Source organism: Rhinatrema bivittatum, chromosome 18 (assembly GCF_901001135.1).
Source record: "Rhinatrema bivittatum chromosome 18, aRhiBiv1.1, whole genome shotgun sequence".
Taxonomy (NCBI): Eukaryota; Metazoa; Chordata; class Amphibia; order Gymnophiona; family Rhinatrematidae; genus Rhinatrema; species Rhinatrema bivittatum.
In genome coordinates this window covers 11500905-11526172 of record NC_042632.1, presented here as the reverse complement: position 1 = coordinate 11526172, position 25268 = coordinate 11500905, and the positions used below count along the sequence as shown (strand labels likewise).

General features: G+C 43.4%; 1 protein-coding gene across 3 annotated transcripts in view; it reads right to left on the bottom strand.

Moving 5' to 3' along the window:
* Positions 1-25268, bottom strand: part of RANBP17 (RAN binding protein 17) — a 1033051-nt gene that overhangs the window by 271957 nt on the left and 735826 nt on the right. For all 3 annotated transcript variants that reach the window (XM_029583607.1, XM_029583608.1, XM_029583606.1), the window contains one exon: positions 2916-3004. In XM_029583607.1, the coding sequence (XP_029439467.1) occupies positions 2916-3004 (89 nt within the window). The remainder of the gene's footprint in view (positions 1-2915; positions 3005-25268) is intronic.

Here is a 25268-nt window from a genome sequence, read left to right as displayed (position 1 = left end):
TATCCTTTTGGCAAAAAAAAGGCTATCCTTTCACACAATGGAAAGTATTAATGTCCCACACTGCGCCCACAGAAGCCTTTCGGAGAAGGGAGCTGACCCCCCATAAGTCAGAGCGTTGAGGTTATTTTCTCTGTTGGCACAAGGTGCTTCAAGCTTCTATATAATTCTCTAACTGCCTTCTTATTCACTTTTACTGTACGCTGCTTGCTCAGCTCGGTTGCTGGTGAGTGCTGTCTTCGGGCGGGCGTGTGACTGTGTGAGAATGCAAGAGCATATGAGATGTGAAGGTTTATGTTCTCATCGATTGACCCTGTGTTTTGGGAGGGGTTATTCTGAAAACTTTGGGTCCATGTGCTTTGCTTGTAACCAATGCGATGATTTTTTTCCTTGCATCCATCTCTTGGCTGTTAGTAGTTTGCTTGTATGTCTACCTTGTTTTTTTGACCCAATAAAGATGAATTTAAAAAAAAAAAAAAAGAAAAAGGAGGCAATAATATTGCTATATATAAAACCATGAACAAGACATTATCTAGAGTATTGTGTCAAATAATAGAGACTTCATCTCCAAAAGAATACAGATAAAATAGAGACAGTCCAGAGTAAACAAAATGGTATATATTCTGCCCCAGAAACCCTATGAGATTAGATCTTAAGATCTAAATATGTATTCTTTAGAGGACAGGATGGATTGGGGAATATGAGAGGGACACTGAAATACCTGTGCATTAATACACAAGAGTGAAGTACTTTTCAGTACAAAGGAATTTCTAGATCACAATATGAAGTTAATTCACATAACAGAAATGTTTCTTCACAGAAAGGATTGTAGATATATAGAATAGCCTCCTAGTAGAAATGGAGGAGGAAAAATAGTATCAAAATTTAATAGTTACGGGATATACACAGACGATCCTTAGTTGTTAGGAAGTAAACATAAAGCCAGAGCTCAAATAGAATCTACAGCATTACAACAGAAAGAGAAAATGGGTAAACTAAATGCAGTGTTTATTTTCCAACATAATCTATGTTTCTATGAAAACAAAATAGGGGTTAATAAAAATGTGGATAAAAGTTGGCCACTGTTGGAAACAGGATAAAATTTGGCCACTGTTGGACTGCTGGGCTTGATGGACCCTTGGCCTGACCCAGTATGACAACTTCTTATGTTCTTATGTGAGCCAGTAGATGTAGTGTATTTGGATTTTCAGAAGGTGTTTGACTGAGAGGCTTCTAAGAAAACTAAAAAGTCATGGGATAGGAGGCGATGTCTTTTCGTGGATAACAAACTGGTTAAATGACAGGAAACAGAGTAGGATTAAATGGTCAATTTTCTCAGTGGAAAAGGGTAAACAGTGGAGTGCCTCAGGGATCTGTACTTGGACCGGTGCTTTTCAATATATATATAAACGATCTGGAAAGGAATACGATGAGTGAGGTTATCAAATTTGCAGATGATACAAAATTATTCAGAGTAGTTAAATCACAAGCGGATTGTGATACATTACAGGAGGACCTTGCAAGACTGGAAGATTGGGCATCCAAATGGCAGATGAAATTTAATATGGACAAGTGCAAGGTGTTGCATATAGGGAAAAATAACCCATGCTGTAGTTACATAATGTTAGGTTCCATATTAGGAGCTACCACCCAGGAAAAAGATCTAGGCATCATAGTGGATAATACTTTAAAATCGTCGGCTCAGTGTGCTGCAGCAGTCAAAAAAGCAAACAGAATGTTAGGAATTATTAGGAAGGGAACGGTTAATAGAACGGAAAATGTCATAATGCCTCTGTATCAATCCATGGTGAGACCACACCTTGAGTACTGTGTATTATTCTGGTCACCGCATTTCAAAAAAGATATAGTTGCACAGAGAAGAGCAACCAAAATGATAAAGGGGATGGGACAGCTCCCCTATGAGAAAAGGCTAAAGAGGTTAGGGCTGTTTAGCTTGGAGCAGAGATGGCTGAGGGGGGATATGACAGAGGTCTTGACTGGGTAAATGTGAATTGGTTATTTACTCTTTCGGATAATAGAAGGAATAGGGGGCATACCATGAAGTTAGCATGTGGCACATTTAAAACTAATCGGAGAAAATTCTTTTTCACTCAATGCACAATTAAGCTCTGGAATTTGTTACCAGAGGATGTGGTTAATGAAGTTAGTGTAGCTGGGTTTAAAAAAGGTTTGGATAACCTTTTGGAGAAATCCATTAACTGTTATTAATCAATTTGTCTTAGAGAATAGCCACTGCTATTACTGGCATCAGTAGCATGGGATCTTCTTAGTGTTTGGGTACTTGCCAGGTACTTATAGCCTGGATTGGCCACTGTTGGAAACAGGATGCTGGGCTTGATGAACCCTTGGGTCTGACCCAATATGGCAATTTCTTATAATTAGAGATTCCTTAAATTAACAGTGGATCATGTACTGGCTTTTTGGAGGTATGTGTGAAATTTGCAGCATGAGAGCGTTCCATTCATGAGACTGATACAGCAGTCTGGTAAAAAAAAAACAAAACAAAAAAAACAGCAGATCCCACCCTTTCCTGATTGGCACACAAATGAAAAAATCTCTACGTAGGTTCTTTACAGACTCATTTAATTAGATAGGTCAGGGAGATTTATTAACATGTTACTACAGGGAAATCCATCCCCTTTTTTGGGTGTTTGTTCCTATCTGTGTATATACAATCAGTCTGACAACAGAAAGCAATCCCTCAGCCATAGCTTTACGAATGCCAACTTCAGGGTTAACTACACTGCTGGCATTGTCCTTTCATTTTTAGTTGATTACACATTAGTTCATTTAGCTTTGTTTCCTCTTCCCCACTGTGTCACACTATTAAACTAATGCAAGGGGCCTGCTACCCCTCTGCGCACAGTGCCAGCATTGTCACAGTGTAATAAGGATACATCCAGTCGAACAGCATGGTGTAGCTGGTCTTTGTGTTCAGTGCAAAGGCAATTCCTCGAAGATCTCTTGCCAGCCCGATCAACATACGCTGTCAGTGGGAAAGAGAGACAGTAATTGATTTTCACGTTAGCACTGAGCAGATGGAGTAATAATCAGCCAATAATGACCAAGTGGTCTATCAGTAGGTTAATTTGTTGGCTTGAATTTCTGGCTTAAAGTTGTATCCACAGAAACCTATAAATTCTTTAAATGTGTAATAAATGAAAACAGAATATTTTTAAGTATAATGGTTAATAAACATTTAGCTATTCAGCAGACTTAGCAATAATACTAATCAAAATGCTTATTTACTAACGTGATATACTGTACAGGTTAAACACTTTTGAAATAATGCTAGTTTTCTAGGTTCAAAGTATATGCTGTTTGTTGTTCTTCCATGCAAATAACAAAATTTGTCTTTGTAAAATGTCAAGACAAACAGTATTTAACTTTTTTGCACATAAAATAAAGTTATATCCTATGTAAGTCAGTTTCAATATGTGATGTTTTGAAAAACAAAACTTCATCCTAATCATATAACAGTGTTTTAGTTTGAAAATGCTCTTCAATAGAAATTCACAATTTTCCAGTGCTTTAATTTTTCTTGGGAAATCAATATTGCTGTTACTTTGGTCAGTCTAATGCAGATATTATCCTCATAATTCTCCTATATAATAACAACAAAGAAAAACAAGGTGAAGGGTCATTGTGCTTTGTCTTTAGAATTAAGATGGCTGTCTTCCTCCTTACAGCACACTCTTAATTCTGGAGACATGTCTTAATAACCTCTAAATAGTTCCAACAAAAGAGCCGTGTCAGAGGAATGAGCTGGCCCCAAGGTGTTTCAAGTGGAGTGTTTTCATCTGCCTTTATTGCTCTATCCCTCTCCAGAATTAAGGCAATAACCTGTGATAAATTATTCAGGAACTGCTACAGGGATCAAAGCAAAATCATTCTGTTAAAGTGCTGTTTGCAACATTTGGCACTTAGAACAAAAACTTTTAATGTGCGCATGCTGAAAATCAAGGATTTTAAATAATTGAACATGATGGAGTTTTTACGAAGCCGGCTAAAGATAGCATGCTGCTATTTAACCGCTCCCCTCCTTGGGAAGGGGTTTGAAAATTCATTCTGATTAGCACTGCTGATGTCACCAGCAAAGCACAAGTACTACTGAGGTTGCCAGCTGTACACTGCAACAAATGTTCAGGGCCAAGTCAGCTACTAGCAAGCTACTTCGGTCTTGTTTTGAGTTTATTTCTTCCCTTTCTTCTTCTTATACCTTAAGGTTAAAACAACAGTGATATCTAAAGGTCATTTCAGTGCTTTTTTACATTAGCTCAGACTGGAAACAATGATACCTGTAAGCCTTCTGCCAACCGTTGACTGCAAAAAATATTCCAAGATAGGAAAAAATAAAAACTCACCAGACATATATTACTACTTAGATGGGAATGTCTTAAATTTGCAGAACTTAGTGGCTAGAAAATCCTGGTAAAAGCTCTAATTTAACTGAATTTGGCAGTGTTAAGCCATTCTTTTTATTGCTATTTTGATAGATTCACCTCCCCGTGGGGTGGAATGCTAAAGACTTTACAGAGAGCTAACACATAACCATGACTGTCCCCAGCACTTATAAAACAAAGAACCCCAAACTGCTTTCCCGTGTATTATTTATTCATCAGAAAAAAAAAACCAAAAAAAACTTACCCTGAAAAAAACTGTTTCCAAGAATCTCTTGTGAAAGTTATTTTTTTTATTACCATTTGTTTTCTAATAAAGCATCAAATTTAGTTCTTTAGTGCTAGCTTAAAGCACCAAGTTGCTTTATACAAATTAGACAGATGGTGCTTACAGTAGAATTTACTAAAGGTCTGTCACAACGAATGCAGCCAAGCTGCATATTTAATCACTACAGAACCTTGTCTACCTGCAGCTGCCAACTGCTAATCCAATTTCCCTGATAAATGTGGCAAGAGACACGATCAGCAATAAAGAGCATCTAACTCCATTTTCCTGCAGGGCGTCTTTTGATGAACACTGAGGACAGGAGCAGGGAGAGGAGAGCACTGTGTGGCCCGGGTGGTGGCAGCTGCATGCGTTCTGCAGGCACAGTTCTCAGGTTACTCACTTAATCCTGCCACTATCATTATGTTGCTATTGATCTCAGTTGCTGTTGCCTAAACTGTGGCTGAAGCTGAATCAGGCAGTTATCATGCATCAAACTTGCTCAAAAGCCTAGAGATTTCCCCTTAATTACTTGTGATTTTATTTGCAAATACCATTAAAGTGTAATCAAGCAGTCACTTTCCAGGGTTGTTAAGAACTTGCTGGTTTAGGGGATATATCTTTGGAACTCCATTAAAAAATAACTCTGGTAAACTGGTTGCTATCAATCCAGACAAGATTACATCAAAATAGTGTTTGAATGTAATGAAAATCCACAAATCAGCTGAAGTACTTTTCACCTTTACCTTGTAGCACAAGATCAATATCAACTTTAAAAAACAACACATTCTAATTACATTTGACTTGTCTCTTTAACATGTAGAAGATTATTTTAAAGTCAGATGAAACTACAGCACACATTACATCTCTCTTTTGTTAAGTTGTGCAGGCAGTCATTTTCATTCATGTAGCAGATTTCACAGTACATGTGAAACTGATGTCACAGAAAAAGTAAAATATAAAATGTTGTACCAGTTTTGCACAGCATTTGGTCTCCTGTAGACAGATGGAATAGAGAGATGTGTAACAATGTTTGCATAAAAAGCGAAGTTTTCAAACGAGAATTATCTTCAAAATAAAATGTTACTTCTTGATCATTTGAAATGATCTACTTATTCAGCATTAATTCCAAATGATTTTACGGTGTTTCATGGAAACTACTGCCATTAAATTTCCTAGGTCAAAGGTTTTCACAAATTATTTTACTTGTATTCCAGAACACCGACTGGAGGCTCCTGAAGTTTATTTATTGGCTTACATTTACTTTCCAGCCTACCTGCTGTTTACACCCTACTTGATCATCACAGCAATGAAAACAGAAAAGGCCAACTAGAGATTCAGGAATCCACCAGACATTTTTGGGGGATTTAGTTAATTTGTCCTTAGAGCCATATTGTTTTCAAACTTGGGACAGTTTTAGAAAAATGACCCCAGCAATTCACTCATTGTTCTATAAAGGCAATTTTAACACTTTTCAACTCGCATAAAACAACGTTTTGAACCAGTTCACTTTGACTGTCGGTCGGAAGGCTATTTTCCATGAAAACACAGAAATATGACCATCTACCTAATTTATCTAGCCCTTACAATTCCCATAACTCCCCTCAGAGATCCCCTGCATTTATCCCATGCTTTCTTGAATTCAGACTTTGCCTTCATTGAGAGGCATTCCATGCAGATTACTCCTGTCTACCCCTTTTCAGCCTCATCCCATGACCCCATGTTCTTGAGCCTCTTTTCCATTGAAAGAGGCTCACTTTCTCTGCATGTAAACCTTTGAGATATTTAAAGGTATCATCCAGAAGAAGTGGAGAGAATGAGACGGGATTTAAGGAAGCTGGAAGAGTGGTTGAAGATATGACAGCTGAGATTCAATACCAAGAAGTGCAGAGTCATGCATATGGGGTGTGGAAATCCAAAAGATTTGTATTTGAGGGGTGGGGGGGGGGGTGAAGGGCTAATGTGCACCTGAACCCGAAGAGAACTGTAAGCAAGACCCAAATCCAAACCTGCCTGCAAGAAGGAAAGGACTTGTGGCAGTGAGGCCTGCGCATGGAAAGAATGTCATTCGCTCCACACCAATCCTCAAAGACCTTCCAGACTCGAACATAGGTAACAGAGGTGGAAATCTTACGTGCTTTCAGTAGCGTTGAAATAACTGGCTCCGGATAACCGCGCCTCCTCAACTGACGCCTCTCAAAAGCCAGGCCGCAAGACAGAAGCGATCTGCCTCCTTGAAAAATATTGGTCCCTGGCGTAGAAGACGTGGCAGCTGACCGAGACGAAGGGGACCCTCCACCGTCAAATTGCACAGATCCGCGAACCACGGTCGTCGGGGCCACTCTGGCGCCACAAGGATCACCGGCCCTTGGTGTGCCTCTATCCTACGGATGACCTTGCCCACGAGGGGCCACGGTGGGAAAACATGTAGGAGACAGTGGCGCGGCCAGGGCAGGACCAGCGCGTCCATGCCCTCGGCGCCGCGCTCCCGCCTGCGGCTGAAGAAGCGGGCGGCCTTTGCATTTCTGGCGGTTGCCATTAGGTCTACGTACTATTATCCGCATCGCCTGCTGCGAGAGTTCCCACTCTCCGGGATCCAAGTTTTGTCGGCTGAGAAAGTCCGACTGTACGTTGTCCACTCCCGCTATATGCGAGGCCGCTAGTCGGTGGAGGTGAAGCTCTGCCCACTCCATCAATTTGTCGGTTTCCAGAGAGACCAACCGACTTCTCGTGCCTACCTGGCGATTGATGTTACGCCACTGTAGTCGCATTGTCCGATAGCACCCTGACTGCTTGATGGCGTACTATGGGGAAGAAACCCTGTAACGCCAGACGGACCGCCCTGGTCTCCAAGCGGTTGATGGGCCACTTCGACTGTTCCTCCGTCCATCGACCCTGGGTTAAGCTGTCCCGACAGACCGCTCCCCAGCCTGTGAGGTTGGCGTCCGTGGTGATAATCACCCAATCCGGGTTCTCCAGTGACACCCCCTGAGCTAGGTGCCGCGGTTCCAGCCACCAATGGAGACTGATGAAGGTTCCTCTCGGAATCGGAAGGATTGCCTGGAAATCTCTCGACACCGGCTGCCACCGGGAGAGTAGGGATCTCTGCAGAGGCCTCAGATGCGCGAATGCCGAAGAAACCAGATCGATGGTCGAGGCCATGGTCCCCAGTACCTGCAGGTAGTCCCAGGCAGTGGGCGTCTCGAGCGCCATAAATCCTTGAATCTGCTGATGCAGAAAATGAACTCTGTCCGGATGCAGAAAAACCCTGGCATTCTTGGTGTCGAAGTGAGCTCCCAGAAAAACCAAAGACTGGGACGGGACCAGGCTGCTCTTGGTGAAGTTGACAATCCATCCCAGAGATTGGAGAAGTTGTACCACTCTGTCGACTGCGAGGATACACTGCGCTTGTGACTTTGCACGGATGAGCCAATCGTCTAGGTAAGGATGCACGAGGATGCCTGAAGTGTTGACCCAAAATTTTGAAGCATAGGTAACGCTGATGAGCTTGCCAAATTGGTATGTGGAGATCCGTGAGATCCAACGAAGCCAAGAATTCTCCCGGAAGAACTGCCGCTAACACTAAACAGAGTGTCTCCATGCAGAAACGAGGGACTCTGAGGGACCGGTTGACCTGCTTGAGATCCAGGATAGGACGAGAAGTACCTTCATTCTTGGGAACCACAAAGTAGATTGAATAATGCCTCCGGCCCAGGTCGGCGGCTGGCACCGGCACTATGGCCCCCAATTGAAGGAGACGATCGAGGGTCTGCCGCACGGCTCCCTGTTGAATAAGGACCCGCAAGGGGAAAACAGGAACCGGTCCCGAGGAGCGCAAACAAAATCCAATGTCTTAGAATATCCAGAACCCATTGATCCGACGTGTTTTGGACCCACTCTTCGTAGAAGAGAGCAAGGCGACCCCCCAGTCGAGGGACCACCTCGCGGGTCCGTCTGGCATCATTGGGTAGATTTAGCGGATGTACCAGCACCCTGCGCTTCTTTACCCTGGCGGCGCCCACGCAAGGGCCGGTTCCAGGAGTGCGAACGAGAAAAGGGAGCCCGAGGTGGCTGTTGCCTCTGAGGACGCGCTCTCCGCTGGTTACGATAACGGTTTCTGGAGTAATTATATGATCCTGACGAACAGGGTCGATCTTCGGGCAACTTCTGCATCACGTTCTCATTAAGGGACTTGATGATCTGATCCAAGTCTTCACCAAAAAGATACCTACCCTTAAACGGAAGGGACCCCAAACGTGTCTTGGAAGAGGCATCAGCCGACCAATTGCGAAGCCAAAAGGAGCCGACACACTGAGACCGCTGCCACCATGGGTCGGGCTAGGACCCTTAAAAGATCATATAAAGCATCCGCTCCATAGGCAACCAAGACTTCCAGTCTGTCCGCCTGGTGAGCCTCAGCGTCTGGTAAGGACTGGGAGGTAAGAAGCTGCTGCACCCACCGAAGACCCGCTCGCTGTGCGAGGGAACTGCAGATAGCCGCCCGCATCCCTAAGGCCGAGACATCAAAGATACGCTTGAGGTAAACCTCCAGCTTCCGATCCTGCATATCCTTCAACGCCGTCCCTCCAGTGACAGGAATAGTGGTATGCTTTGTGACCGCTGATACCGCAGAATCTACGGCGGGAACTTTGAGAATTTCCAAAAAATTGGCCGGCAGAGGATACAATTTTTCCATGGCTCTACTGACCCTAAGGTTGGCCTCCGGGGAATCCCATTCCCGAGTGATCAACTGCAAGATCTTGTGATGAGTGGGAAAAGACTTGGCTAGAGGCCGCAGTCCTGCTAGGAGGGGGTCCCCCTTCTTGAGAGCCGGGTCAGGCCCCACCGGATCTGGAGGGGGATCAATCCATTTCCTGGAGGATGTAGGAAATTAGGTCATCTAACTCCGCCGCTTGGAAGATGCGGAGAACCCTAGGGTCGTCGCCCTCCACCTGGGCCGCCAGGGAGGGGTCGTCCACGTCAGGGTCCTGGGATTGTCCTTCCCCCGACGGAGTCTGTATCATCGATGGTGTCCCAGTAGGACCACGAGATGTTCCTGCTCCCCCGCCTACTAAAGGGGGGCAAGCCTGAGGGAGGGTCCCACCCAGGAGGGGGGCAGGACATGGTATCTTGGGGGGAGAGGGTCCCCAGGTCCCAAAGGTCATGTCTCTGCTCTGAAGAAAAGCCCTGTGCATCAGGACTATGAATTCAGGGGAAAAGGCCTGGCATCCTGAGGGGTCACCCCCCGGGGGATTCCCCCCTCTGCCTACCAGGATTAGACTCTGAGTAAGGGTCCAAAACAGGCCTAGAAGAGGGGAACGGATTATCCGTGTCCTCTTCAGAAAGCGCAGCATCAGAATCTTGCAACAAAATGGCCGCCGTTCCCGCGTTGAGAGGGAACGGAGCCTGTCGCTTCCTTCCCATGCGGTCTGCAGCTTGAACGTCCCTGCTAGTAACTGGCGCACATTTCCCCTCGGGAAAACAGCCTGAGCACAGACCCTCTTCAGAAAATAATCCAGCCCTGTCGTAGCCCTCACAAGGTGCCGTGGACTGCTTCGCCGCAGGGAGAGAGAGAGGGGAGGGAGGCTCTACAGGTGGCTCGCGCCTAAAATGAGCGCCGACCCGGCAATGGACGCTTGCCACGGTCCCCCACTGACCTAAAGAAGAATTGACGGGGAATTACCCTCCCGACAGCAGGCGGCCCCAGGGAATGGTGCTTCGCGGGGCCGCAGGTCGGGACGTTGGTCGCTCCCCAAAATGGAGGGGGGAAAACCTGGGTCAGGAGGGAGAGGCCAGCGCTACAGACTTTCACCTCAGAGAGCCGAACGGAGTCCAAAATTTGCAGTCTTCCGCTGAAAAAGAAGATGAAACAAAAATACACTTACCCCAACTGAGCCCTCAGTGAGGAAAATGAGAAAAGAAAGAAAACAGGCAACAGCCTGTCAGCAAGTCACCAGGCTAGAGAGCGATGAGCCAGCACCAGCGGAGAGCTCTCCCCCTGCTGTAAGAGGAGCATTAGCAAAGTGACCTAAACTGTAAATTTAAAACTTCCTATTTTTTTTTTTTTAAACTTGATCCCCTGAAGAGGTAGCCCTAAGCTAACAAGCAGGGGACCACAAGTCCCCTGCTCACATCTGCTGGAGTCAGAACGTTATGGAGAGCTGTTACAGGGGAGGCGTGGTTATATGGTTCCTCCCCTGGGAATTTTGTGTTCTGACTCCATCTGCTGGACAGGGGACATAACCCACCTTCTGGAATGATCCTGGTATGTACAGGGAACCAACATTGCTTCAATGGCAAGGGGAAATGTGGAAGAGAGGATTTGCATTCAGACACAAGGACTGAATTACACAGTCTGGGTAAACAAAGAAGCGTGGGGGTAGCTTGCTTATTGCGGCGGTTACTACCCTAAACCAATTAAGCCTGTTACTTCACTTTGAATGCATATACAGCATTGCTCTCTGCTTCAACGGCAGGGGGAAATATGGAAAAGAGGATTTATATGCAGGCAACATCCAACAAGGCATTGATCTGTGCAGTCTGGGTAAACAAGCATCGGGGTAACTTGCTTGATGCGGCGGTTACTACCCTTAACCATAAGCCTTATGCTTCACCTTTGATGCAACTCCAACATTATTAACATAGAAACATAGAAATGACGGCAGAAGAAGACCAAATGGCCCAGCCAGTCTGCCCAGCAAGCTTTCACACTTATTTTTTCTCATACTTATCTGTTACTCTTGGCCCTTAGTAACTTTTTGGTTCTATTTCACTTCTACCCCTGCCATTGCTGTAGAGAGTAGTGCTGGAGCTGCATCTAAGTGAAGTATCTAGCTTGGTGATTCAATTATTAGGAATGTAGATAGCTGGGTGGCTGATGGGCGAGAGGATCGCCTGGTAACATGCCTACCTGGTGCGAAGGTGGCGGACCTCACGCGTCACCTAGATAGGATTTTAGACAGTGCTGGGGAGGAGCCGGCTGTCGTGGTACATGTGGGCACCAACGCCATAGAAAAATGTGGGAGGGAGGTTCTGGAAGCCAAATTTAGGCTCTTAGGTAGAAAGATTAAATCCAGAACCTCCAGAGTAGCATTCTCTGAAATGCTCCCTGTTCCACGCGCAGGTCACCAGAGGCAGGCAGAGCTCCGGAGTCTCAATGCGTGGATGAGACGATGGTGCAAGGAAGAGGGATTCAGTTTTGTTAGGAACTGGGGAACCTTTTGGGGAAGGGGGAGTCTCTTCCGAACGGATGGGCTCCACCTTAACCAGGTTGGAACCAGACTGCTGGCGCTAACCTTTAAAAAGGAGATAGAGCAGCTTTTAAACTAGAACAAAGGGGAAAGCCGACAGTCGCTCAGCAGCGCATGGTTCGGAGAGAGGTATCTTTAAAGGATACTAATGATGCATTACAATTAAGGCATCCCGACAGTGAGGTCCCAATAATTAGAAAAGTAGTCCAAGTGCCTGTAACTAAAAACTCACCTGAGCTAAAAAATTCTAACTTATCCCTATCAATTAAAAAGCAGAATGAAAATACAAACAAAAAACAAACTTTGAAATGTTTGTATGCTAATACCAGAAGTCTAAGAAGTAAGATGGGAGAATTAGAATGTATAGCAGTAAATGATGACATAGACTTAATTGGCATCTCAGAGACATGGTGGAAAGAGGATAACCAATGGGACAGTGCTATACCAGGGTACAAATTATATCGCAACGACAGAGAGGAGCACTCAGGAGGAGGTGTGGCGCTTTATGTCCGGGATGGCATAGAGTCCAACAGGATAAACATCCTGCATGAGACTAAATACAAAATTGAATGTTTATGGGTACATAAGAACATAAGAAATTGCCATGCTGGGTCAGACCAAGGGTCCATCAAGCCCAGCATCCTGTTTCCAACAGAGGCCAAACCAGGCCACAAGAACCTGGCAATTACCCAAACACCTAGAAGTTCCCATGCTACTGATGCAATTAATAGCAGTGACTATTCCCTAAGTAAACTTGATTAATAGCAGTTAATGGACTTCTCTTCCAAGAACTTATCCAAACCTTTTTTGAACCCAGCTACACTAACTGCACTAACCACATCCTCTGGCAACAAATTCCAGAGATTTATTGTGCGTTGAGTGAAAAAGAATTTTCTCCGATTAGTCTTAAATGTGCTACTTGCTAACTTCATGGAATGCCCCCTAGTCCTTCTATTATTCGAAAGTGTAAATAACCGAGTCACATCTACTCATTCAAGACCTCTCATGATCTTAAAGACCTCTATGATATCCCCCCTCAGCCGTCTCTTCTCCAAGCTGAACAGCCCTAACCTCTTCAGCCTTTCCTCATAGGGGAGCTGTTCCATCCCCTTTATCATTTTGGTTGCCCTTCTCTGTACCTTCTCCATTGCAACTATATCTTTTTTGAGATACGGCGACCAGAATTGTACACAGTATTCAAGGTGTGGTCTCACCATGGAGCGATATAGAGGCATTATGACATTTTCCGTTTTATTAACCATTCCCTTCCTAATAATTCCTAACATTTTATTTGCTTTTTTGACTGCTGCAGCACACTGAGCTGACGATTTCAATGTATTATCTACTATGACGCCTAGATCTCTTTCTTGGGTGGTAGCTCCTAATATGGAACCTAACATCGTGTAACTACAGCTAGGGTTATTTTTCCCTATATGCAACACCTTGCACTTGTCCACATTAAATTTCATCTGCCATTTGGATGCCCAATCTTCCAGTCTTGCAAGGTCCTCCTGTAATGTATCACAGTCTGCTTGTGATTTAACTACTCTGAATAATTTTGTATCATCCGCAAATTTGATAACGTCACTCATCGTATTCCTTTCCAGATCATTGATATATATATTGAAAAGCACCGGTCCAAGTACAGATCCCTGAGGCACTCCACTGTTTACCCTTTTCCACTGAGAAAATTGACCATTTAGTCCTACTCTCTGTTTCCTGTCTTTTAACCAGTTTGTAATCCACGAAAGGACATCGCCTCCTATCCCATGACTTTTTAGTTTTCGTAGAAGCCTCTCATGAGGGACTTTGTCAAACGCCTTCTGAAAATCCAAATACACTACATCTACCGGTTCACCTTTATCCACATGTTTATTAACCCCTTCAAAAAAATGAAGCAGGTTTGTTAGGCAAGACTTCCCTTGGGTAAATCCATGTTGACTGTGTCCCATTAAATCATGTCTTTCTATATGCTCTACAATTTTGATCTTGAGGATAGTTTCCACTATTTTTCCCGGCACTGAAGTTAGGCTCACTGGTCTATAGTTACCCGGATCACCCCTGGAGCCTTTTTTAAATATTGGGGTTACATTGGCCACCCTCCAGTCTTCAGGTACAATGGATGATTTTAATGATAGGTTACAAATTTTAACTAATAGGTCAGAAATTTCATTTTTGAGTTCCTTTAGTACCCTGGGATGCATACCATCCGGTCCAGGTGCCTTGCTACTCTTTAGTTTGTCAATCTGGCCTACTACATCTTCCCTTGTGTGTCAGGGAAGACTATAGTGATAGGGGTATACTACCGTCCACCTGGTCAAGATGGTGAGATGGACAGTGAAATGCTAAGAGAAATTAGGGAAGCTAACCAAATTGGTAGTGTGGTAATAATGGGAGACTTCAATTACCCCAATATAGACTGGGTAAATGTATCATCGGGTCACGCTAGACAGATAACTTTCCTGGATGGAATAAATGATAGCTTTATGGAGCAATTGGTTCAGGAACCAACGAGAGAGGGAGCAATTTTAGAGATAATTCTCAGTGGAGCACAGGACTTGGTGAGAGAGGTAACGGTGGTGGGGCCGCTTGGCAATAGTGATCATAATATGATCAAATTTGATTTAATGACTGGAAAAGGAACAGTGTGCAAATCCAAGGCTCTCGTGGTAAACTTTCAAAAGGGAAACTTTGATAAAATGAGAAAAATTGTTAGAAAAAAACTGAAAGGAGCAGCTACAAAAGTAAAAAATGTTCAAGAGGCGTGGTCATTGTTAAAAAATACCATTCTAGAAGCACAGTCCAGATGTAGTCCACACATTAAGAGAGGTGGAAAGAAGGCAAAACGATTACCGGCATGGTTAAAAGGGGAGGTGAAAGAAGCTATTTTAGCCAAAAGATCTTCATTCAAAAATTGGAAGAAGGATCCAACAGAAGAAAATAGGATAAAGCATAAACATTGGCAAGTTAAATGTAAGACATTGATAAGACAGGCTAAGAGAGAATTTGAAAAGAAGTTGGCTGTAGAGGCAAAAACTCACAGTAAAAACTTTTTTAAATATATCCGAAGCAGAAAGCCTGTGAGGGAGTCAGTTGGACCGTTAGATGATCAAGGGGTTAAAGGGACACTTAGAGAAGATAAGGCCATCGCGGAAAGATTAAATGATTTCTTTGCTTCGGTGTTTACTGAAGAGGATGTTGGGGAAGTACCCGTAATGGAGAAGGTTTTCATGGGTAATGATTCAGATGGACTGAATCAAATCACGGTGAACCTAGAAGATGTGGTAGGCCTGATTGAAAAACTGAAGAGTAGCAAATCACCTGGACCGGATGGTATACACCCCAGAGTTCTGAAGGAACTAAAAAATGAAATTTCAGACCTATTAGTAAAAATTTGTAACTTATCATTAAAATCATCCATTGTACCTGAAGACTAGAGGATAGCAAATGTAACCCCAATATTTAAAAAGGGCTCCAGGGGCGATCCGGGAAACTACAGACCGGTTAGCCTGACTTCAGTGCCAGGAAAAATAGTGGAAAGTGTTCTAAACATTAAAATCACAGAACATATAGAAAGACATGGTTTAATGGAACAAATTCAGCATGGCTTTACCCAGGGCAAGTCTTGCCTCACAAATCTGCTTCACTTTTTTGAAGGAGTTAATAAACATGTGGATAAAGGTGAACCGATAGATATAGTATACTTGGATTTTCAGAAGGCGTTTGACAAAGTTCCTCATGAGAGGCTTCTAGGAAAAGTAAAAAGTCATGGGATAGGTGGCGATGTCCTTTCGTGGATTGCAAACTGGCTAAAAGACAGGAAACAGAGAGTAGGATTAAATGGGCAATTTTCTCAGTGGAAGGGAGTGGACAGTGGAGTGCCTCAGGGATCTGTATTGGGATCCTTACTTTTCAATATATTTATAAATGATCTGGAAAGAAATACGAGGAGTGAGATAATCAAACTTGAAGATGACACAAAATTGTTCAGAGTAGTTAAATCACAAGCAGACTGTGATAAATTGCAGGAAGACCTTGTGAGACTGGAAAATTGGGCATCCAAATGGCAGATGAAATTTAATGTGGATAAGTGCAAGGTGATGCATATAGGGAAAAATAACCCATGCTATAATTACGCAATGTTGGGTTCCATATTAGGTGCTACAACCCAAGAAAGAGATCTAGGTGTCATAGTGGATAACACATTGAAATCGTCAGTACAGTGTGCTGCGGCAGTCAAAAAAGCAAACAGAATGTTGGGAATTAATAGAAAGGGAATGGTGAATAAAACGGAAAATGTCATAATGCCTCTGTATCGCTCCATGGTGAGACCGCACCTTGAATACTGTGTACAATTCTGGTCGCCGCATCTCAAAAAAGATATAATTGCGATGGAGAAGGTACAGAGAAGGGCTACCAAAATGATAAGGGGAATGGAACAACTCCCCTATGAGGAAAGCCTAAAGAGGTTAGGACTTTTCAGCTTGGAGTAGAGACGGCTGAGGGGGGACATGATAGAGGTGTTTAAAATCATGAGAGGTCTAGAATGGGTAGATGTGAATTGGTTATTTACTCTTTCGGATAGTAGAAAGACTAGGGGGCACTCCATGAAGTTAGCATGGGGCACATTTAAAACTAATCGGAGAAAGTTCTTTTTTACTCAACGCACAATTAAACTCTGGAATTTGTTGCCAGAGGATGTGGTTAGTGCAGTTAGTATAGCTGTGTTTAAAAAAGGATTGGATAAGTTCTTAGAGGAGAAGTCCATTACCTGCTATTAAGTTCACTTAGAGAATAGCCACTGCCATTAGCAATGGTAACATGGAATATACTTTTTTTGGGTACTTGCCAGGTTCTTATGGCCTGGATTGGCCACTGTTGGAAACAGGATGCTGGGCTTGATGGACCCTTGGTCTGACCCAGTATGGCATTTTCTTATGTTCTTAACATAGAAACATAGAAATGACGGCAGAAGAAGACCAAATGGCCCATCCAGTCTGCCCAGCAAGCTTTCACACTTATTTTTTCTCATACTTATCTGTTACTCTTGGCCCTTAGTAACTTTTTGGTTCTATTTCACTTCTACCCCTGCTATTGCTGTAGAGAGTAGTGCTGGAGCTGCATCTAAGTGAAATATCTAGCTTAATTGGTTATGGGTAGTAACTGCCGCAATAAGCAAGCTACTTCCACGCTTATTTGTTTACCCAGCCTGTGCAATTCAATCCTTGTTGTTAGTCTGAGTATAATTCCACTTTACTTCATTTCCCCCTGCCATTGAAGCAGTGAGCTGCGCTGGATATGTATTCCAAGTGAAGTATCATGCTTAATTGATTCGGGGTAGTAACCGCCGTAACAAGCAAGCTACACCCATGCTATGTAATTCAGTCCTTTTTGGTTGTTGTCTGAATATAAATCATCTTTTCTTCATCCCCCCCTGCCAATGAAGCAGTGAGCTATGTTGGATATGCAGTGAAAGTGAAGTATCGGGCATTATTTGGTTTGGGGTAGTAACCGCCATAACAAGCAAGCTACTCCTCTCTTTTTTGTGAATGCAAATCCTATTTTCCACATTTCCTCTTGCCGTTGAAGCATAGAGCAATGTTGGAGTCGCATTAACCGTGTGTATGTTTATTGAATAAAGGTATTGTCTCCAGGTAGTAGCCGTCAAGCCACCCCCATGCCTCTTCTCTTCATTTACATCGTCTAGTCTTTATGGATCCACAGTGTTTATCCCACGCCCCTTTGAAATCCTTCACAGTTTTAGTCTTCACCACTTCCTTCGGAAGGCATTCTAGGCATCCACCACCCTCTCCATGAAGAAATACTTCCTGACATTGGTTCTGAGTCTTCCTCCCTGGAGTTTTAAATTGTGAACCCTGGAGGGAGAGAGAGAGGAGGATTGGGAAGGCAGCGGATTTTACTTACCATCCTCACTGGCCGTTCAAAGGGCCAGGCTGTCGACCAGCTGAACCGGAGAGCTCGTCCTGACGTCAGAGAGGGGCGGACCCGGAAGTGCACATAAAATCTGCCCTGCTGCGGCGCGCAGCAGAGCCAGCGCGCGCTGAAGCCGCGCGCGCTCAAGGGGCACGCACAGTCAGCGGGCTTTGCCGGATTCACCGGAGCCACTGGAGTAAGTAAGACTCTCTCCTTTGAATACCCCTCTCTCTCCGGGTTATCAGTTCAAGCTTGAAACTGGCATAAGTAGAGACCGGTTGGGATTTGATTACTTGTATAAAATTCCTCCTAAACGAAAAGGTAGAGTCAGAGTGTTTCCTATGCTAGCGACTCTACCTGCAATCCAACAAGAAATCACCAATTATATGCTCTCTCCCATACCTAATGTAAGGGAAACCGAAGACTTTGGTGTACCAAGGAGTCAGGGAGGACTCCTTGTGTCTACAGAGGAGGCTTCCCTTAGCCCCAACACAGGGCTACCACCAATACACAGGGCCTTAGAATCCACTTTGGGACCATCTGGAAGTGGGAATGCTGATGAAGATTGGGAGAGAGCTTTACAAGTTTCTCCTGTGTTTACTACAGGGGGAAGTGAAGCCCCCCATTGGTAACTCCAGTTATTGGAGGAGAAAATCTTATACCAGGTACTCAAATCAGCAGGATATATGACTCGCCCTGCTTTGGTGACTCTGGACTCGCTGTGGGAAATGATGGCAGCTATGTCTATAAATCTTAAAACATTGGAAGGGAAAATTGACATGGTATATAATAAGCATGAACAGGACTCTCAAAAAATCCAATCGCAGTTTAAAGAAACCAATGATTGACTTAAACATCTGGAAAATCAAGAAAAGAAATTCCTTGACTTTAATACTGCAGTAGTAAAAGATAGGGAAGCCATGACTAGGTGCATAGAAATGTTGGAAAATTCCTCAAAGAAACTTAATTTAAGATTCTTGAATTTTCCAAGAGTTGTTGGGGAGGAGCCCCTAATCACTTTGAAAAGAATTCTGGTAGAGCAATTTGGATTTTCCTTGGAACAAACTCCAGGAATAAATAATTGTTTTTTTCTTCCTGTAAGAAGAGATTTACCAGGTACAGAGATGTTCCAGGGAGATCTCTCAAATTTCTTAGAGGACTCCTCAAATAATGTAATAAGTTGGGATACATTGTTAGTATCTTTTTATTCTACAACTGACGTTAATATAGTCATGAAAAGATATTTTAATAAGTTTACGATTTCCTACCTACAAAAACCAATAAAAGTTTTTCCAGACTTAGCTTTTTCCACACAAACAAGGCGTAAAGCCTTTTTGGCCTATCGTCAGGAAGTCATATCATTAGGATTCTCATTTCAATTACGTTTTCCCTGCAAATGTATTGTTAAAAGACAGGATGATGTATTTATCTTTTTTGTTCCCGATCAACTAAAGATGTTTCTAAATCAGATGAGACAATCTACCTCTACCCCAGCAGCCAGTTGAGAAAGGTAAAATAGGTTTAGGATATGCTAATCTGTTGTAAAACATGTTTTCTGATTATGCTCCCATATTAGAACTAAAGTCCCTCCATTTGATTGATAAAAATAAAATGGATGGGTAAATAGTTTATCTTTTCTTTTCCTTAAATTTGTATTAGATATGTTGGTCTGTTATCCATCTATTGATATTTCAATTATACAATTTTATGTTTGATTGTATATTAAAAACTGATAAATAATTAAAAAAAAAATTGTGAACCTTGGTTATGCTGATTTTTTTGCAAAGGAAAAGGTTTGTCGTTGACATTGGATCATTAAAACCTTTCAAGTATCTGAAGGTCTGTATCATATCCCCCCTGCTCCTCCTTTCCTTCAGGGTATACATATTTACATTCTTCAATCTCTCCTCATAAGGCATTCAATAAAGACCATACTCCTTTTTGGTCGCCCTTCTCTGGACCGCCTCCATCCTTGTCTATGTCCCTTCAGAGATACGGTCTCCAGAACTGAGCACAGTACTCCAGGTGAGGCCTCACCAAGGACCTGTACAAGGGGATAATCCCTTTTCTTACTCGATATTCCTCTCTCTGTGCAGCCCAGCATTCTTCTGGCTTTAGCTATTGCCTTGTCGCATTGTTTCCAGACTTCAGATTGTTAGACACTATCACCCCAAGGTCTCTCTCTCCTGCTCCGTGTACATCAGCCCTTCACCACCCATCGGATAAATTTCTTTTGGATTTCCACATCCCATATGCATGACTCTACACTTCTTGGCATTGAATCTCAGCTGCCATATCTTCGACCAGTCTTCTAGCTTCCTTAAATCCCGTCTCATTCTTTCCACTCCTTCTGATGTGTCCACTCTGTTGCAAATCTTAGTTTCATCCGCAAATAGACAAACCTTACCTTCTATTCCATCCGCTAGGTCCCTCACGTAGATATTGAACAGGACCTGTCCCAGCACCGACCCTTGTGGCACTCCGCTCATCACCGCTCTCTCTTCCGAGTAAGTTCCATTTACCATCACACATTGTATTCTGTCCTTTAACCAGTTTGCTATCCAGCCCACCACCTTGGCACTCACTCCCAAGCTTCTCGTTTTATTCACTAGCCTCTTGTGCGGGACGATATCAAAGGCTTTGCTAAAATCCAAGTAGATTACATCTAGCGCTCTTCCACGATCCAATTCCTTAGTCACACAATCAAAAAAATCTATCAGATTCGTCTGACAGTACCTTCCCTTGGTGAAACCATGCTGCCTCTGCTCCAGCAATTCTGCTGGAGCAGAGGCAATTCTGCATCAACGCAGGTGGTGGCAAGAAATTCGAATCAAACAGTTACCAACAAGAGCCCTGAACTTGGTGGTCAGTGAAACAGATAAGTATGGAAAAATAAGTGTGGGAGCTTGCTGGGCAGACTGGATGGGCAGTTTGGTCTTTTTCTGCCATCATTTCTTTGTCTATACCTCCCATCTCACCTTTCCTCTAGGATATATATGTTTAGATCTTTAAGCTGTCCCTATAAGCTTTAGAACGAAGACCCCTCATCATTTTAGTAGCCACTCTCTGAACGGACACCAACTGGTATTCCAAATGTGGTCTCACCAGGGACCTATACAGGGGCAATATTACCCCCTGTTTTCTGCTGACCATTACTCATCCTAGCAGCCAAGCATCTTTCTGGATTTTGCCATTGCTTTATCTACCTGTTTGGCCACCTTAAGATCGGATACAATCACCCCAGATCCCGCTCCTCATTTGTGCTTAGAAAAATTTCACCTCCAACACTATCGCTCCCTTGGATAATGCATTACTCTATGGGGCGGATTTTCATACTCCGCGAATAGGCCTACTTTTGTTTGCGCTCCAGGCGCAAACAAAAGTACGCTGGATTTTAGTAGATACGCGCGGAGCCGCGCGTATCTGCTAAAAACCTGGATCGGCGCGCGCAAGGCTATCGATTTTGTATAGCCGGCGCGCGCCGAGCCGCGCAGCCTACCCCCGTTCCCTCCGAGGCCGCTCCAAAATCGGAGCGGCCTCGGAGGGAACTTCCTTTTGCCCTCCCCTCACCTTCCCCTCCCTTCCCCTACCTAACCCACCCACCCGGCCCTGTCTAAGCCCCCCCCTTACCTTTGTCGGGGGATTTACGCCTCCCGGAGGGAGGCGTAAATCCCCGCGCGTCAGCGGGCCTCCTGCGTGCCGGGACGCGACCTGGGGGCGGGTCCGGAGGGCGCGGCCATGCCCCTGGGCCGCCCCGGGCCGTAGCCACGCCTCCGGGTCCGCCCCCGAAACGCTGCCGACACGCCCCCTAAAAGCCGCGCGGTTCGGCCCGCCCCCGACACACCCCCTCGGAGAACCCCGGGACTTACGCGAGTCCCGGGGCTCTGCACGCGCCGGTAGGCCTATGTAAAATAGGCTTACCGGCGCGCAGGGCCCTGCTCGCCTAAATCCGCCCGGATTTGGGCGGATTTAGGTGAGCAGGGCTCTTAAAATCCGCCCCTATATGTTTAGCATTAAATCTAAAATGCCAGTATCTAGACCATTCCTTGAGCTTTGCTAGATCCCTTTTCATATTTTCCACATCCTCCTGGCTGTCTACCCTGTTGCAGATTTTATCATCATCAGCTAAAAAACAAACTTTTCCCAACAATCCTTCTGCTATATCGCTCATGAAAATGTTGAAAAGAACCATAAGAAATTGCCATGCTGGGTCAGACCAAGGGTCCATCAAGCCAAGCATCCTGCTTCCAACAGAGGCCAAAACCAGGCCACAAGAACCTGGCAATTACCCAAACACTAAGAAGAACCCATGCTACTGATGCAATTAATAGCAGTGGCTATTCCCTAAGTATAATTGATTAAAAGCCATTAATGGACTTCTCCTCCAAGAACTTATCCAAACCTTTTTTGAACCCAGCTACACTAACTGCACTAACCACATCCTCTGGCAACAAATTCCAGAGCTTTATTGTGCGTTGAGTGAAAAAGAATTTTCTCCGATTAGTCTTAAATGTGCTACTTGCTAACTTTATGGAATGCCCCCTAGTCCTTCTATTATTCGAAAGTGTAAATAACTGAGTCACATCTACTCGTTCAAGATCACTCATGATCTTAAAAACCTCTATCATATCCCCCCTCAGCTGTCTCTTCTCCAAGCTGAACAGCCCTAACCTCTTCAGCCTTTCCTCATAGGGGAGCTGTTCCATCCCCTTTATTATTTTGGTTGCCCTTCTCTGTACCTTCTCCATTGCAACTATATCTTTTTTGAGATGCGGCGACCAGAATTGTACACAGTATTCAAGGTGCGGTCTCACCATGGAGCGATACAGAGGCATTATGACATTTTCCGTTCTATTAACCATTCCCTTGCTAATAATTCTTAACATTGTATTTGCTTTTTTGACTGCTGCAGCACCCTGAGCTGACGATTTTAAAGTATTATCCACTATGATGCCTAGATCTTTTTCCTGGGTGGTAGCTCCTAATATGGAACCTAACATCGTGTAACTACAGCAAGGGTTATTTTTCCCTATATGCAACACCTTGCACTTGTCCACATTAAATTTCATCCGTCATTTGGATGCCGAATCTTCCAGTCTTGCAAGGTCCTCCTGTAATGTATCACAGTCTGCTTGTGATTTAACTACTCTGAATAGTTTTGTATCATCCGCAAATTTGATAACCTCACTCGTCGTATTCCTTTCCAGATCATTTATATATATATTGAAAAGCACCGGTCCAAGTACAGATCCCTGAGGCACTCCACTATTTACCCTTGTCTACTGAGAAACGACCATTTAATCCTACTCTCTGTTTCCTGTCTTTTAACCAATTTGTAATCCATGAAAGGACATTGCCTCCTATCCCATGACTTTTTAGTTTTCGTAGAAGCCTCTCATGAGGGACTTTGTCAAACGCCTTCTGAAAATCCAAATACACTACATCTACCAGTTCACCTTTATCCACATGTTTATTAACCCCTTCAAAAAAATGAAGCAGATTTGTTAGGCAAGACTTCCCTTGGGTAAATCCATGTTGACTGTGTCCCATTAAATCATGTCTTTCTATATGCTCTACGATTTTGATCTTGAGAATAGTTTTGACTATTTTTCTCGGCACTGAAGTCAGGCTCACTGGTCTATAGTTACCCGGATCGCCCCTGGAGCCTTTTTTAAATATTGGGGTTACATTGGCCACCCTCCAGTCTTCAGGTATAATGGATGATTTTAATGATAGGTTACAAATTTTAACTAATAGATCAGAAATTTCATTTTTGAGTTCCTTCAGAACCCTAGGATGCATACCATCCACTCCAGGTGATTTGCTACTCTTTAGTTTGTAATCTGGCCTACTACATCTTCCAGGTTCACAGTGATTTTGTTCAGTTCGTCTGACTCATCACCCCTGAAAACCAGCTCCGGAACTGGTATCTCCCCAAGATCCTCATTAGTAAACACAGAGGCAAAGAATTCATTTAGTTTTTTTGCAATGGCCTTATCTTCCCTAAGAGCCCCTTTAACCCCTCGGACATCTAATGGTCTAGGCGACTCCCTCACAAGTTTCTTGCTTCGAATATATTTTAAAACGTTTTTATTTTGAGTTTTTGCCTCTATGGCCAACTTCATTTCAAATTCTCTCTTCGCCTGTCTTATCAATGTTTTACACTTAACTTGACAATGCTTATGTTTTATCCTACTTTCTTCAGATGGATCCTTCTTCCAATTTTTGAAGGATTTTTTTTGGCTAAAACAGCCTCTTTCACCTCACCTTTTAACCATGACGGTAATAGTTTTGCCTTCCTTCCACCTTTCTTAATGCGCGGAATACATATGGACTGCGCCTCTAGGATTGTATTTTTAAACAATGTCCAAGCCTGTTGAACACTTTTAATCTTTGCAGCTGCACCTTTCAGTTTTTTTCTATTTTCCTCATTTTATCAAAGTTTCCCTTTTTAAAATTTAGTGTTAGAGCTGCAGATTTTCTTATTGTCCCCCTTCCAGTTATTAGTTTAAATTTGATCATGTTATGATCACTGTTGCCAAGTGGCCCCACTACCGTTACTTCTCTCACCAAATCTTGCGTTCCTCTAAGAATTATATCTAAAATAGCTCCCTCTCTTGGTTCCTGAACCAATTGCTCTATGAAGCAATCATTTATTACATCCAGGAACTCTATGTCTCTAGCAAGTCCTGATGTTACATTTACCCAGTAAATATTGGGGTAATTGAAATCTAAACACACAAATTCTCTTAATAAGAAATCCCACGATTGGAATGAACAGTATAGGAACACGTGGTATTTAAAAATTTTAAACAATCACAATGCTATGAAACTTTATCATGTATGTTTAAGGACCATTATACCATGCTCACAAGTCAAACTTGCGTCTTATGCACTTTCACAGGGTCACATTTAATCAATTGGTCCATCTGGACCAATTGATTAAATGTGACCCTGTGAAATGTGACCCTGTGAAAGTGCATAAGACGCAAGTTTGACTTGTGAGCACTGTGGGTGGTATGATGGTCCTTAAACATACATGATAAAGTTTCATAGCGTTGTGATAGTTTAAAATTTTTAAATACCACGTGTTCCTATACTGGTAATTGAAATCTCCCATTATTATTGCACTGCCAAATTGGTTTGCTTCCCTGATTTCTCTTAGCATTTCATCATGTCTGACCATTTTGTCCAGGTGGACGGTAGTATCACTATACTCTTACCCAACACACATTTATTTATTTATTTATTTATTTATAACTTTTCTATACCAAAGTTCAAATAACAGAGTTAATTATCACTCCGGTTTACATTGCAACCATAAAAACAGTGACAAAGTTGTCTTACATAGAACAGGGGGAGAGAAAAACTTGGATACAGCTTAAGCATGGGGAGTAACCT